Source organism: Oncorhynchus mykiss, chromosome 21, assembly GCF_057628025.1.
Source record: "Oncorhynchus mykiss isolate SJ-2025 chromosome 21, ASM5762802v1, whole genome shotgun sequence".
NCBI lineage: Eukaryota > Metazoa > Chordata > Actinopteri > Salmoniformes > Salmonidae > Oncorhynchus > Oncorhynchus mykiss.
In genome coordinates this window covers 29723529-29737009 of record NC_143042.1, presented here as the reverse complement: position 1 = coordinate 29737009, position 13481 = coordinate 29723529, and the positions used below count along the sequence as shown (strand labels likewise).

Genomic DNA, 13481 nt, shown 5'->3' with positions numbered 1-13481 from the left:
CTTCCACTCTGAGCCATTCAGTGTTGTTGTTTATGTATGTAAAATCCTAAACTGTAGGATTAGCAATGTCTTTCAAAATGAGACAACTCACAAATGCAAAATGTTCTGTGGTAGCTGGAAAACTGCCAGCCATTTCACCCCTCCTGGCCCTGCTGTTTGCTTTGATGAGTCCCAGTCTGGATGCTCCTTGCCATTTCCATCTGAGGCAGAGTGCTTCAAGATGTTTCTGACAGAGGGCTGGTGGGAGACATAGTAGAGACCAATAGCTATGCATTGGAGCTACAGAAGAGAGCCAGGAGTGGAGGAGGGCAACCACAATTAGTGAAATGTATACCTTCCTGGTGACAGTCCTTCTCATGGGGATGAACTCCCTAAGAGAATACTGGAGCACAGATAAATAAATAAAAAGTGGCCAGTGTTCAATGACTATGTACATAGAGACTACTGCCCTATGGACGGTTTAACAGTCCGATGACTTGGAGATCAAGAGACTGATAAAAAGCTTTTCTCTCAGCTTTGAGACCTGCAACAGGTCGTGGCTCAGGTGGCTGAAGTCCTTGATGATCTTCTTGGCCCTCCCGGGTGCTGTAGAATTACTGGAGGTCAGGTAGTTGTGCTGACCGCACCACCCTCTGGAGAGCCCTGCGGTTGCAGGCGGTGCAGTTGCTGTACCAGGAGATGATACAGCCCGACAGAATGCTCTCGATGGTGCATGTTAAAGGGCGTCGAAGAACATGGCTGACGTTTTACATTCTCCCAAGCAATTATGCAATTTTTTTTTTTTTTACTTATTGTGTACATAATGTTGCTGCTGCCGTCTCTTATGACCAAAAATAACTTCTGGACATCAGAAAAGAAATTACTAACCCTGAAATATCCAATAAATGTCGTTCCACTTCATGATTGTGTCCCACTTGTTGTTGATTCTTCACAAAAAAATACAGTTTTATATCTTTATGTTTGAAGCCTGAAATGTGGCAAAAGGTCGCAAAGTTCAAGGGGGGCGAATACTTTCGCAAGGCACTGTATGTTCCGGGATTCATCCAATGGCATTGAGGAATACACCACCTCAGTCATCGGCTTCATCAATAAGTGCGTCGATTACGTTATCCCCACAGTGACTGTACGTACATATCCAGAAGCCATGGATTTCAGGCAACATCCACATCGAGCTAGAGCTGCTGCTTTCAAGGAGCGGGAGACTAATCCGGATGCTTATAAGAAATCCTGCTATGCCCTCAGACAAACCATCAAACAAGCAAAACGTCAATACAGGATTGATATTGAATCTGCACCAGCTCTGACGCTCGTCAGATAAGGCAGGGCTTGAAAACTATTACGGACTACAAAGAGAAACCCAGAAGCTGCCCAGTGACGTGAGCCTACCAGACGAGCTAAATGTCTTTTATGCTCGCTTGAGGCAAGCAAAACTGAAGCATGCGTGAGAGCACCAGCTGTTTTGGATGACTGTGTGATAACGCTCTTGGTAGACGATGTGAACAAAGCCTTTAAACAGGTCAACATTCACAAAGCCGCTGGGCCAGACAGATTACCAGGACGTGTACTCAAAGGATGCGCGGACCAACTGTCAAGCGTCTTCTTCTGACATTTTCAACTTCTCCCTGACCGAGTCTGTAATACCTACATGTTTCAAGCTAGTCCCTGTGCCCAAAGGAAGTGAAGGTAACCTGCCTAAATGATTACCGCCCCGTGGTACTCACATTGGTAGCCATGAAGTGCTTTGAAAGGCTGGTCATTGCTCACATCAAAAGCATCCTCCCGGACACCCTAGACCAACTCCAACTCGCTTACCGCCCCAACAGATCCGCAGATGACCAATCTCAATCGCACTCCACACCGCTGTTTCTCACCTGGACAAAAGGAACATCTATGTGAGAATGCTATTCATTGACTACAGCTCAGCATTCAACACCATAGTGCCCTCAAAGCTCATCAATAAGCTAAGGAACCTCGAACTAAACATCTCCCTCTGCAACTGGATCCTGGACTTCCTGACGGGCTGCACCCAGATGGCAAGAGTAGGCAACAAAACGTCTGCCATGCTGATCCTCAACACTGGGGCCCCTCAGGGGTGTGTACTTAGTCCCCTCCTGTATTCCCTGTTCACCCATGACTGCTTGGCCAAACACGACTCCAACACCATCATTTAAGTTTGCAGATGACACAACAGTGGTAGGCCTGATCAGCGACAATGGTGTGAGAGCCTATAGAGAGGTGGTCAGAAAACTGGCAGTGTGGTGCCAGGACAACAACCTCTCCCTCAATGTGAGCAATACAAAGGAGCTGATAGTGGCCTACAGGAAAAGGCGGGCTGAACAGGCTCCATTAACATCGACGGGGCTGTAATGGAGAAGTTCAAGTTTCAAGTTCCTTGGTGTCCACATCGCCAACGACCTACCATGGTCCAAACATACCAAGATAGTCATGAAGAGGGCACGACAAAACCTTTTCCCCCCTCAGGAGACTGAAGAGATTTGGCATGGGCCCCCAGATCCTCAAAAGGTTCTACAGCTGCACCATCGAGAGCATCCTGACCAGTTGCATCACTGCCTGGTATGGCAACTGCTCGGCATCTGACCATAAGGTGTTACAGAGGGTAGTGCGAACTTCCTGCCACCCAGGACCTATATAATAGGCAGTGTCAGAGGAAAGCCCATAAAATTGTCAGAGACTCCAGTCACCCAGGTTAAAGACCGTTTTCTCTGCTACCGCACGGCAAGCGGTAACAGAGCACAAAGTCTAGGACCAAAATGCTCCTCCACAGCTTCTACCCCCAAGTCATTCGACTACTGAACAAGTCATAAAAACCGACACCGGACAATTTACATTGACACCACCCCCTCCCCTTGTACACTGCTGATACTCGCTGTTTGTTTATTACCTATGCATAGTCACTTCGCCCCCACCTACATTTGTAGATTACCTCAACTGGCCTGTACCCCTGCATACTGACTCAGTACCAGTGCCCCCTGTATATAGCCTCGTTATTGTTATTCTTATTGTGTTACTTTTTATTTTAGCCTACTTGGTAATATATTCTTGAACTGCAATGTTGGTTGAGGGCTCGTAAGTAAGCATTTCACGGTAAAGTCTACACTTGTTGTATTTGATGCATGTGACAAATAAAGTTTGATCTGATCTGTAGAAGTTTGTGAGGGTCTAGGGGCCAAATTTATTTGGCGTGAAAGGACCATATCAGGTCCTCAGTGAGGTGCACGCAAAGGAACTTAAAGCTTTTGACCCGTACCACTGCGGCCCGTCGATGTGGATGGGGGCGTGCTCTCTATGCTGTCTCCTGTAGTCTACGATCCTGCTCCTTCATTTTGTTGACGTTGAGGGAGAGGTTATTTTCCTGGCACCATTCCGCCAGGGCTCTCTCCACCTCCCTGTAGGCTGAAACGACCTTGCCCACTTCACCAAAACCTTCCCCTCCCCCTATTTTCCCCTCCCTCTCTCCTTGGGAAGATAAGGTCCTTTGGTGTGGGTTCTCTAATGGACACGTTCAAACACTGGCCGTCAGGATGTGTTATGTAGGAGTGTGTGACAGAGAGGTGTGTGTGTGTGTGTGTGTGTGTGTGTGTGTGTGTGTGTGTGTGTGTGTGTGTGTGTGTGTACTCCACTGTAAATTCCCCAATTCCCAACTGTTCCTGAAAACATTGGTTCCTATTCACTAGATCCACTGTTCCATTTAAAGTAGAGGAGGAGGGAAGGAAAAGTATGACTATTTCACCCGGAGGTACCAGTAACACCGTGTGTGTGTGTATTGCGTCCTGTGGTAGCAGTAACACCAGAGCACGAGAACGAGTCAGGAAAGGGGTGAAGGGAATCAGGAAAGGGGTGTCGGAACGGACAGAGCGAATTAAAGAATGCATGATATACAGCACAAAGAAGTTATTGTCAGTTTCTTTGTACCAGTGTATTTTTCGGCTGCGAAACTACCTCTAACTTCCTTCATACTGGACACAGACACATAAAAATGGTATCCGCAAGCTAATCTGACTCTGGGGAAGAAGATAAAGGGCATCATTGCCAAAATTAAAAAGGTATCCCTTTGACACTTGTCCTCGTATAGCAACTTGTAAAATATTGATTTGGGGCAACTAGTAAAGAGATTCTCAGTGAGTTAATGCATAAAGCAGCGCAATGTTACAACCGGTACAAATTGTACAACCATTAACACCTGGTTATCTATGACGGTAACATCAAACAAAAGCGTTCCATGTGGTTCTCTAGTCTATTAGGCCAATAATAAAGACTTTAAAACACTGCATCAGCCTAGATGTTTCACAAATAAGCAAAGTCATAAGATGCTAAATAAGACTATATAGATAAGATAGATTAAATAGATAAAACATCCTTACATCTGGAGGCAGAGTAGGACAAATACAACAGTATACCCAGAACTGGCCTTCCAACTTCTCTATTATACAGTGTTTTAATGTGGCAAGCTTACAGACCTAGTAGAAACAGCTTAGGGGGTTCAGAGATGGAAAGATAGAGATGGGAACATTTCATCTCTATCTCCAGTCATGACTACAAGTTCTTAGAAGCAGCAGGAGCAGACATTAACAAATGACAACAGTACACCACAATCATAGCCACAGACATTATGTACTTTCTGTATACCTAATAATAACAAACACACATTGGTGACTCCTATGTCTGATGCCACTCCATACGGGTTTTGTGTAGCCAGTAAGCTAGCAGGTTTAGCAAAGAATTGGCTTCTATCAGATGTAACCATTGTAATTTAACCCCTAACCAACAGGATTATAGTAGAATCACACACACACACACACAAAGAGAGACAATCATATTTCTCAGGATACCACAGGAGGGTAAGAGATGAAGGATTATACAGTGTTACCAGTAAGGAAGGACACATGGTCAGTCAAATACCATGCAGCTCGTACTAAAACATGAGGCTCTACCCTTTCTAAGAGAATGGGGGATATCCCTCTGCTCTTTCTCCCACTCCCTTTCATTCTCCTTTATTCTCCCCCCCCCCCCCCCTCTTGCTCAGAGAGGGGTGAATCTGGAAGACATGCACAACACACACTAGTGTTGCACGGTATACTGAAACCTCTGTACTTTTCAATACTAGAAACATTTTCAACTATTCAGTACTAGAATGTGTTACTTTCGGTACTTCTGTCAAATGTGTCTGACTGATCAAGCCCGTCTAACAGCGCAGCGTACCCCTTTTTATTGTGCGCACCGTGCCTGCTCCAATTACTCATTTCTAGCCTGCACTTGGAGTCTGGGCTGCATCGTGTTAGCGCCCCATGATGCACAGAAGTTAACACACTTGAATAATGCAACACGGCATGTAGCTACCTCCTGCTGAAGTAGCCCCCGATACATATTTGCACCGTATTACACAGTCAAAATATGGATTCATTTGTTTTATTAATGTAGTATGGAACCGTGGACTTAAAACAAAGGTTGGACTTATGGTAATGCAGAATGGGTATGATGAAATTATCATTTCTCTATTTAGGAAATATGGAACTTTGGACTATATGGGCGAAATATCAGGTTTTGATTTAGGGGACGGCGAGGATGAAAGGGAGCTGACTTTTTTCCCTTTAGGATTTTTTATGTATTAAATTTGAAGATTGTACCATTAGAAATACCAAAGTAATTTTTTTGTTTAACATGATAATGGCCTAATTGTAGAGGTCGGGAATATTATCACGTAAAAACTATTATATAGTGCGTCCCTTGCTCGCCGATGTGAATAGGAAGGATTAGCATTTAAGATTAATAAAATCAGGTCATATCACATTTTTTTGTGCTAGACTTAAAGGATTATATAATTAAAAACCAGCCTAGGTTCTCTATTGGAATAGGCCTACATGATCCTCAAATAATTGGTTTTATTACCGTTTTACATTTAAAAAATAAATATAAAAAATGTTAAGGATGATTATTCTTCCGATACACACCGGCAAATGGATGGATTAGGTATTGTCAACAGGGTTGTTGTGTCTAGTGTGTGGCATGCTGGTTAACACTGGGATAAAGGGATTAAAGTTAACAGTAGAACTAATACAATAATTGGCTTACGGAAGCACTTCTCTAAGCGAGAGAAAGGTATATTATATATTTCTATAAACTATTTATGCTACCTTTTATATTCTTGATCCTAATAATATAGGCCTAGGTGTAAAACAGCTGAAGTGATAGAGCAACAACCCTGGAATAAAAAACTACATGTGTATGGGTGGAGAGAGGGTTGGTTTTACAGATTTACTCGCTCTGGATTGTCAGTACTGCATGTGTTCTTGGCTGTCGTACCGTGGCTGTGTCAGAGTCGATTGTGAGTTGATCTTGGGTATGCCTTCCCATAAGGGAGTGCCCGGGGTTGGCTTGCAGTCGGCTCTGGCACAGCCATGGCACGATACAACAGGATGTGATGCCTAAGAATAATTTTTACTTGTAGTCATTAGAATCTATGTTCCTTTTTCCTTCTTCCTGTTTTTGTCGGAATACAACAGGATATAATGAGGACTACATGAAATATGTCTTGCATGTAATGGACATTAAAAAAGGTCTGGTCTTGCGACATATTTCTGAAGTTCCCTTCATTTAAAAAAAAAAATCATAAAAGTGTCAAACCATTGAATCCAATGAACTATGCAGGCTGGGCTGACATGCTTACAGCCTTGCTAGGACTTTCAAATATGACCATTCATTTATAAGATTGTGCTGTTATTATTTCTATTAATATGATCTATTATTGTTACTATTTACTTTTTTCTGACTGTTTTCCATGTTTTGGTTAGTTCTCTTAAGCATCTTCAGATATTTGCCTTAAGGGTTTGCCTTAGGACGCAAAGGTGCGTCGTGAGTCAGGGAGACGATCTGATGGCCTTAGTGACAACAGACCTAGATATGGGGGGTTTTAGTGGGTGGAATATTGGGGCAATTGGGAGGTTTACAAAGTTGCAGCTACAGTATGCTTAACAGTGCAAATTACTATGGTACCGCTACATGGACACTTAATCATCATGGTGCTTTTTAAAATGGTAAGTTTACAAACATTGGTTGTGGTAAGTATAATTGAAACGTGGGTACCATTATGGTAAGTGGGGAAATGAGTATAGCAAGTTAGAATTGTAATGGCTTAGCAGATCATAAAAAAAGAATACATTTTTACATGGCTAAAAGATAAAGAACATAATATATACTGTTATACATATAGAAAAATGACTGGGAGGGAGAAATATATTTTTGTCATGGGCAAAGAAAAACATGTTTTCTTTTCAGTCTCCTCCAGTTCTACTGAATGATGTTAACTGTAAGGATTTATTTCCTAATAACAATAATGTCAAATTTACACATTTACAGAAATACCTGTGTAAAGGCCAACTTACAGAAGAGGAACTTTGAGGCAATAAAATCTTTTCAGTGTTTTCATTGGGAATCCAGATTTCCTACCGCTTCCACTGAATGTAACCAGTGTTTAGAAATTGGTTGATGTTTTTCCTTTGTGTAATGAAGAAGAAGCCCTGTTCAAAATGAGGGTAACTTGAAGTGTACTGTTTGTGAGAGGCGCGTGACCAGAAAGGTAGCGTCAGTTTGTTTTCTTCCTGTATTGAACACAGATCATCCAGTCTTCAATTTTATTGATTATTTACTTTAAAAAATACCTAAAGTTATATTACAAAAGTCGTTTGAAATGTTTTGGCTATGTTTACAGGTAACTTTTGAGATATTTTGTAGTCACGTTGCGCAAGTTGGAACCAGTGTTTTTTTGGATCAAACGCGCCAAATAAATGGACATTTTGGATACATAGACAACATTAATCGAACAAAAGGACCATTTGGGATGTTTATGGGACATATTGGAGTGCCAACAAAAGAAGCTCGTCAAAGGTAAGGCATGATTTTTATTTCTGTGTTTTGTGTCACGCCTGCAGGGTTGAAATATGTTCTCTCTTTTGTTTACGGAGGTGCTATCCTCAGGTAATAGCATCGTTGACTTTCGCCTTTTTGAAATCTGACATGTTGGCTGGATTCCCAACACGTGTAGATTTAATTTGGTATCTTACATGTGTGATTTCATGAAAGTTTGATGTTTATAGTAATTTATTTGAATTTGGCGCTCTGCATTTTCTCTGGCTTTTGGCCAGATGGGACGCTAGCGTCCCACATATCCCAGAGAGGTTAATCTCTTATACAATATGTTAAAGTTATGTACAGCAACCCCAGATTTAAAATAGTAAATAATGGTTACTTCTCAGAAAGTATTGAGCTTTTAAGCGGAGTAAAACAAGGCTGTCAGGTTGTCTCCATATCTATGTATTATGGCCATTTAATTGCTAGCTATTAAAATGAGATCCAACAAGAAAGTCAAGGGGTTAGAAATCCAGAGGATAAAAACAAGTGTCAATGTATGCCGATGACTCTAGTTTTTTCTTAAGTCCGCAATCTGGATCCCTGTACAGTCTCACTGAAGAACTTGATCACTTTTCTAGCCTCTCTGGAATAAAACCTAATTATGACAAGTGAACCATATTAAGTATTGGATTGTTTACACTACCTTGTACTTTACCAATATAATGGGCAGATAGTGAAGTAGACATACTTGGTATTCACATCTCAAAAAATATAAATTAACTTACTACAATTTCAATTTAAAGTCAGCAAAAACTGATAAGATTCTGCAACCATAGAGAGGTAAATACTTGTCTATTTATGGGGGGGATTCACACTGATTAACACTTTGATCCTATCACAGTTCACTTACTTACTAATTGCACTGCCTACTTCATATGAGCAAAAAAATATTTATTTTTATTTGGAATGCTAAGCCAGACAAAATTAAAACGTGCCTATTTATATAATGAATAGGAGTTTGAGGGGCTAAAATTATTAAATATTAAAGCTTTAAACCCCTCACTAAAAGCTTCATTCATACATACATTATACTTAAACCCAAAAGTATTCTTCAGTAGATTATTAAGGCAGGCTTATCCTTTGTTCAAAAATTGCCTTTTTGCCTTCATACATATTACAACTTCTCATATGTGGAAAAAAAATGTTTCAAGTATCACCCTTTCTTAAAAAAGCCATACAAAGCTGGTTACAATTTTAGTTTTATCCCACAGAAAAAAAATCTAACAAATAATACAACAAATGTTATGGTTAGAGTCCAATATACTAATTAATAAAAAATAAAAACATTCTTTATGTGGAAAAAAAGTTTAAAATGATTCATTTTCGACCTCTACATTCTACCATCTACAGGATTTATGGGTCCCTAATCTGTACTATATAGAAATGCATAATTATGGATATGAATATCATTATATTCATGGTGATGCATCCTGAATAGGTACACAAAGGTAGCATATGCAATAACCTTTTTCGTATTTGGGTATAATTGTACACACTGGCTATTATTGTAATGAGCTCCGCACCCAAACAAGACCACATTTGGTTGGCCCGGTCCAGACCAAATCTGAAACAATTATAGATGTCTGTTTTTCACAACTTTGGACAGTACAGCACAGCAGAGTTCCATATTGTACAGTAAAATAGATATGTTCAGTACTGTACTCTACTCCAGTGTGCTCTACTGTACTGAACTCTACAGTACTCTTTACTGTACTGTTGTCAACTGTACTGTACAAACTTGTGAAACATAGACATCTAGGATTGGTTCAGATTTGGTCCAGCCAGGGAGTCTGACCATGTCTTGGCTTTGACCACCAGACCACAGAAAGAGAGAAAAAATGTTTTTTGTTGAGCTGAACATAACAGTATGCCAGTGGAAGGGAGGACAGTAGCAGGTGACCTAACTGTGGTTTATGACTACTATGATTTCCCATTGTAATTCAATTGCAATAATTCTGATTTAGTTACAGAATTATGGGTTTTAAATCACTTAATACATTCATAAACAAACTTGATATCAGTAAAAACACTAACTAAATTGGTAGGTATACCTTTACTTGCTACTTCGGTGAAAGTGAACTTTCGTTATCCCCCCATGAGGGAGAGAAATTATCTTAATAAAATGTGGGTTTTTGGTATTGGAATTACACGGCAATGTCTGTTCAATTTAATAGAGAAGGCAAATAATTTCTCTAAAACTAAATATAAAAGTGTTCATATTAGTTGGCAGGGGTCTTTACTTCAACAACATGATTGTGTTTTGATGAATTTATAATCCTGTGTAAGACTGTTTCTGGTAGATGTTGACCAGAAATCAATGACTTTGCTTATTCCTATTTTTTAGTTTGGAGAATGGCTTAAAAAAAGGTATATACCTTAATAAAAATAAATAAAACTCAGCTTTGGCAGCTAATTTGAAATGCTCCTATGCACTTCACATGTTGGTGCTTATGGGTCCTTTTAGATGGAAATGCCCAGTAGTGACCACTGCAAGCTATACTATGTATTCTTATTTCTATATAGTCACAAGAATGATCTAAATTTCAAAGGACTTTGATGGAACATTGATGAATTAAAGGCAAAGAAGTTGAAACAAAATACAAAACTCTCACACAGTCATAAACCACAAATTCTGTAGCCTAACAAATGGACATTACGTTGGCCTTGTGGGCGGTCAGTCTAACAGTAAAAACTAAACTTAAACGTATCCCACGACAACAAAGCGCGTGCGAGAGTTCTGAAAACAAATCACGACTCACTTTAGTGATGATGAGCGGTTCTCCGTGCTCAAGACCTCCTTTCAGCGTGAACCCCCAAGGCGTGCCTCCGTTTAACTGGACTGGGATATGGTTAAACGACACGAGTTGCTCAACAGTCTCCATTCTAGATATCTTTTAACGTTATTATACTCGCGGTAACCGACCGAGCGGAGTGGAAATGAGTCACTTTTCTACCTGCGCTGTTTTAGAACTCGGTCTCCATCACTACTAGCCAATGGGTCCTACCATTCCATTGCAATAAAGCAACAAATCGAACAGAGACATTAGTGATACATACAGATTGGGGGAGGGCTAAAAAAAAGTTCAGGCAGTAGCGTTAGTGTTCCACTCTCCGCCGGGGTGGTGAAAACGGATGTTTCCGGTTCTCAGGGCTACAGCAGTTTCCCCTGAAAAAAACAGTTGTGAGTACTCTGCTCAGGCGTCTTTTTACGCCTCGCTACGTTAGTATTCTTCCAAAACCAAAACTTCTGACGCGGTAGGAAGAAGTTTTCCCAGTCCCCCAATTTCAAAACTAGTTTGAAATTCATAGATAGTCACGGTAGAATTTAAACTGTGATTGTCCAATGAGAGCGCCCAGGGGGAGGAAAGAGTACACACTACACAATTTAGCATGTGTGGTAACAGATAAAATCTTCATCTAATTTTATTCCTCCATACACATTTTCCAGATGTTCAAATCAAATTTTATTGGTCACATAGATGTGTTTAAGTGAGTGCGAGTGTAGCAAAATGCTGTGTTTCAGCTCCAACAGTGCAGTAATATCTAACAATTTCACAACAAACACACACACACATCTAAGTAAAGGAATGGAATTAAGAATATAGAAATATGGACAAGCAATATCAGAGCGACATAGACTAAGATACAGTATAATAGAATACGGTATATACATATGACATGAGAAATGCAAAATATGTAAACATTATTAAAGTGGCCAGTGATTTCAAGTCTGTATATAGGCAGCAGCCTCTAATGTGCTAGTGATGGCTATTTAACAGTCTGATGGCACCTGTTCTGACCTCGCCTTTTGGATGATAGAACAGGCAGTGGCTCGGGTGGTTGTTTCCTTGATGATCTTTTTGGCCTTCCTGTGACATCGGGTGCTGTAGGTGTCCTGGAGGTAGTTTGCCCCCTGGTAATGCATTGGGCAGACCGCACCACCCTCTGGAGAGCCCTGCGGGTGCGAGCGGTGCAGTTGACGTACCAGGCGGTGATACAATCCGACAGGATGCTCTCAATTGTGCATCTGTAGAAGTTTGTGAGGGTTTTAGGTGCCAAGATAAGGTGCTGTTGGCTGTTGCGCCTTCTTCACCACACTGTCTGTGTGGGAGGACCATTTCAGTTTGTCAGTGATGTGTATGCCGAGGAACTTGAAGCTTTCCACCTTCTCCACTGCGGTCCCGTCGATGTGGATAGGGGGGTGCTCCCTCTGCTGTTTCCTGAAGTCCACAATCAGCTCCTTTGTTTTCTTTACATTAAGTGATAGGTTATTTTCCTGGCACCACACTCCGAGTGCTCACCACCTCCCTGTAGGCTGTCTCATCATTGTTGGTCATCAGGCCTACTACTGTTGTGTGGTCTGCAAACCTGATTGAGTTGCAGGCATGCATGGCCACGCAGTCATGGCTGAACAATGAGTACAAGGAGGGGGCTGAGCACGCACCCAAGTGTTGGGGATCAACAAAGTGGAGGTGTTGTTTCCTACCTTGACCACCTGGGGCCGGCCCGTCAGGAAGTCCAGGAACCAGTTTTACAGGGCGGGGGTCAGACCCAGGGCCTCGAGCTTAATGATGAACTTGGAGGGTACCATGGTATTGAATTCTGAGCTATAGTCAATGAACAGCATTACTATATAGGTGTTCCTCTTGTCCAGATGGGATAGGGTTAGGGCTATGGCATCGTCTGTGGATCTATCAGGTAAGGTAGAGGTGATATGATCCCTGACCCGTCTCTTAATTTGATTGCTTTTCTGATTTGTGACCAAGCTACTTGATGCTAAGTGTACATAATGTTTTGTCGAGCGATCAATAAAACGCTTGGATTGCTTTCGCTGTAAAGCATATTTTCAAAATCTGACACGACAGGTGGATTAACAAAAGGCTAAGCTGTGTTTTCCTATATTGCACTTATGATTTCATGAATATAAATATTTTTAGTAATATTGTTTGAATGTGGCGCTATGCAATTTAGCAGTTGTTGATGACAATTATCCCATTAACGGCATTGCAGCCATAAGTGTTCAATGACACTTTTTCTAAGTTTGTTAATTTTATCCAGGATTGTTTACCTCTGTATATAGATTTTGAAACTGCACTATGAATTTTATCCCAATAGCCAGAAGGGGGAACAATGGGAAGCATTGGCAATATATTCATTTTGACAATAGATATTCTGCTGGTTAAAGCAACTGGGATATTATTATTAAGATAAAACATAATATTCAATATCGGCAAGTTAGACTAAAATATTAGTTCTACATAATCTGGTGGGTGATAACCTTCAATCTGGATAATAACACAAAACAAATCTTAAGACTAGAGACATTTATCGACAAATATTACGAAAACAAGCAACACCCAAACATGACGGAGAGTAAGACAGGGGAACCGATTTCAAAATGAAAACATGACTGTTCTACAGACAGACGATTTAATATTTTCACCACCGGGAATGGTAAAGGTCGAAACCGATCTGTTAAAATCAATAACTGACAAACTGTGTATACTTTAATTAGTAAGGATATAAGAGTTGAAGGCAAGCTTCGAGATGACTGA

General features: G+C 40.9%; 1 protein-coding gene across 1 annotated transcript in view; it reads right to left on the bottom strand.

The window, feature by feature from the left end:
• LOC110500825 (protein Shroom4) overlaps positions 1–13281 on the bottom strand; it is a 79254-nt gene extending 65973 nt beyond the window's left edge. Inside the window, exon 1 of the mRNA XM_090214368.1 lies at positions 10686–13281. Coding sequence (XP_090070494.1) covers positions 10686–10808 — 123 coding nt within the window. The 5' untranslated portion in view covers positions 10809–13281. The remainder of the gene's footprint in view (positions 1–10685) is intronic.
• Positions 13282–13481: the final 200 nt, after the last annotated feature.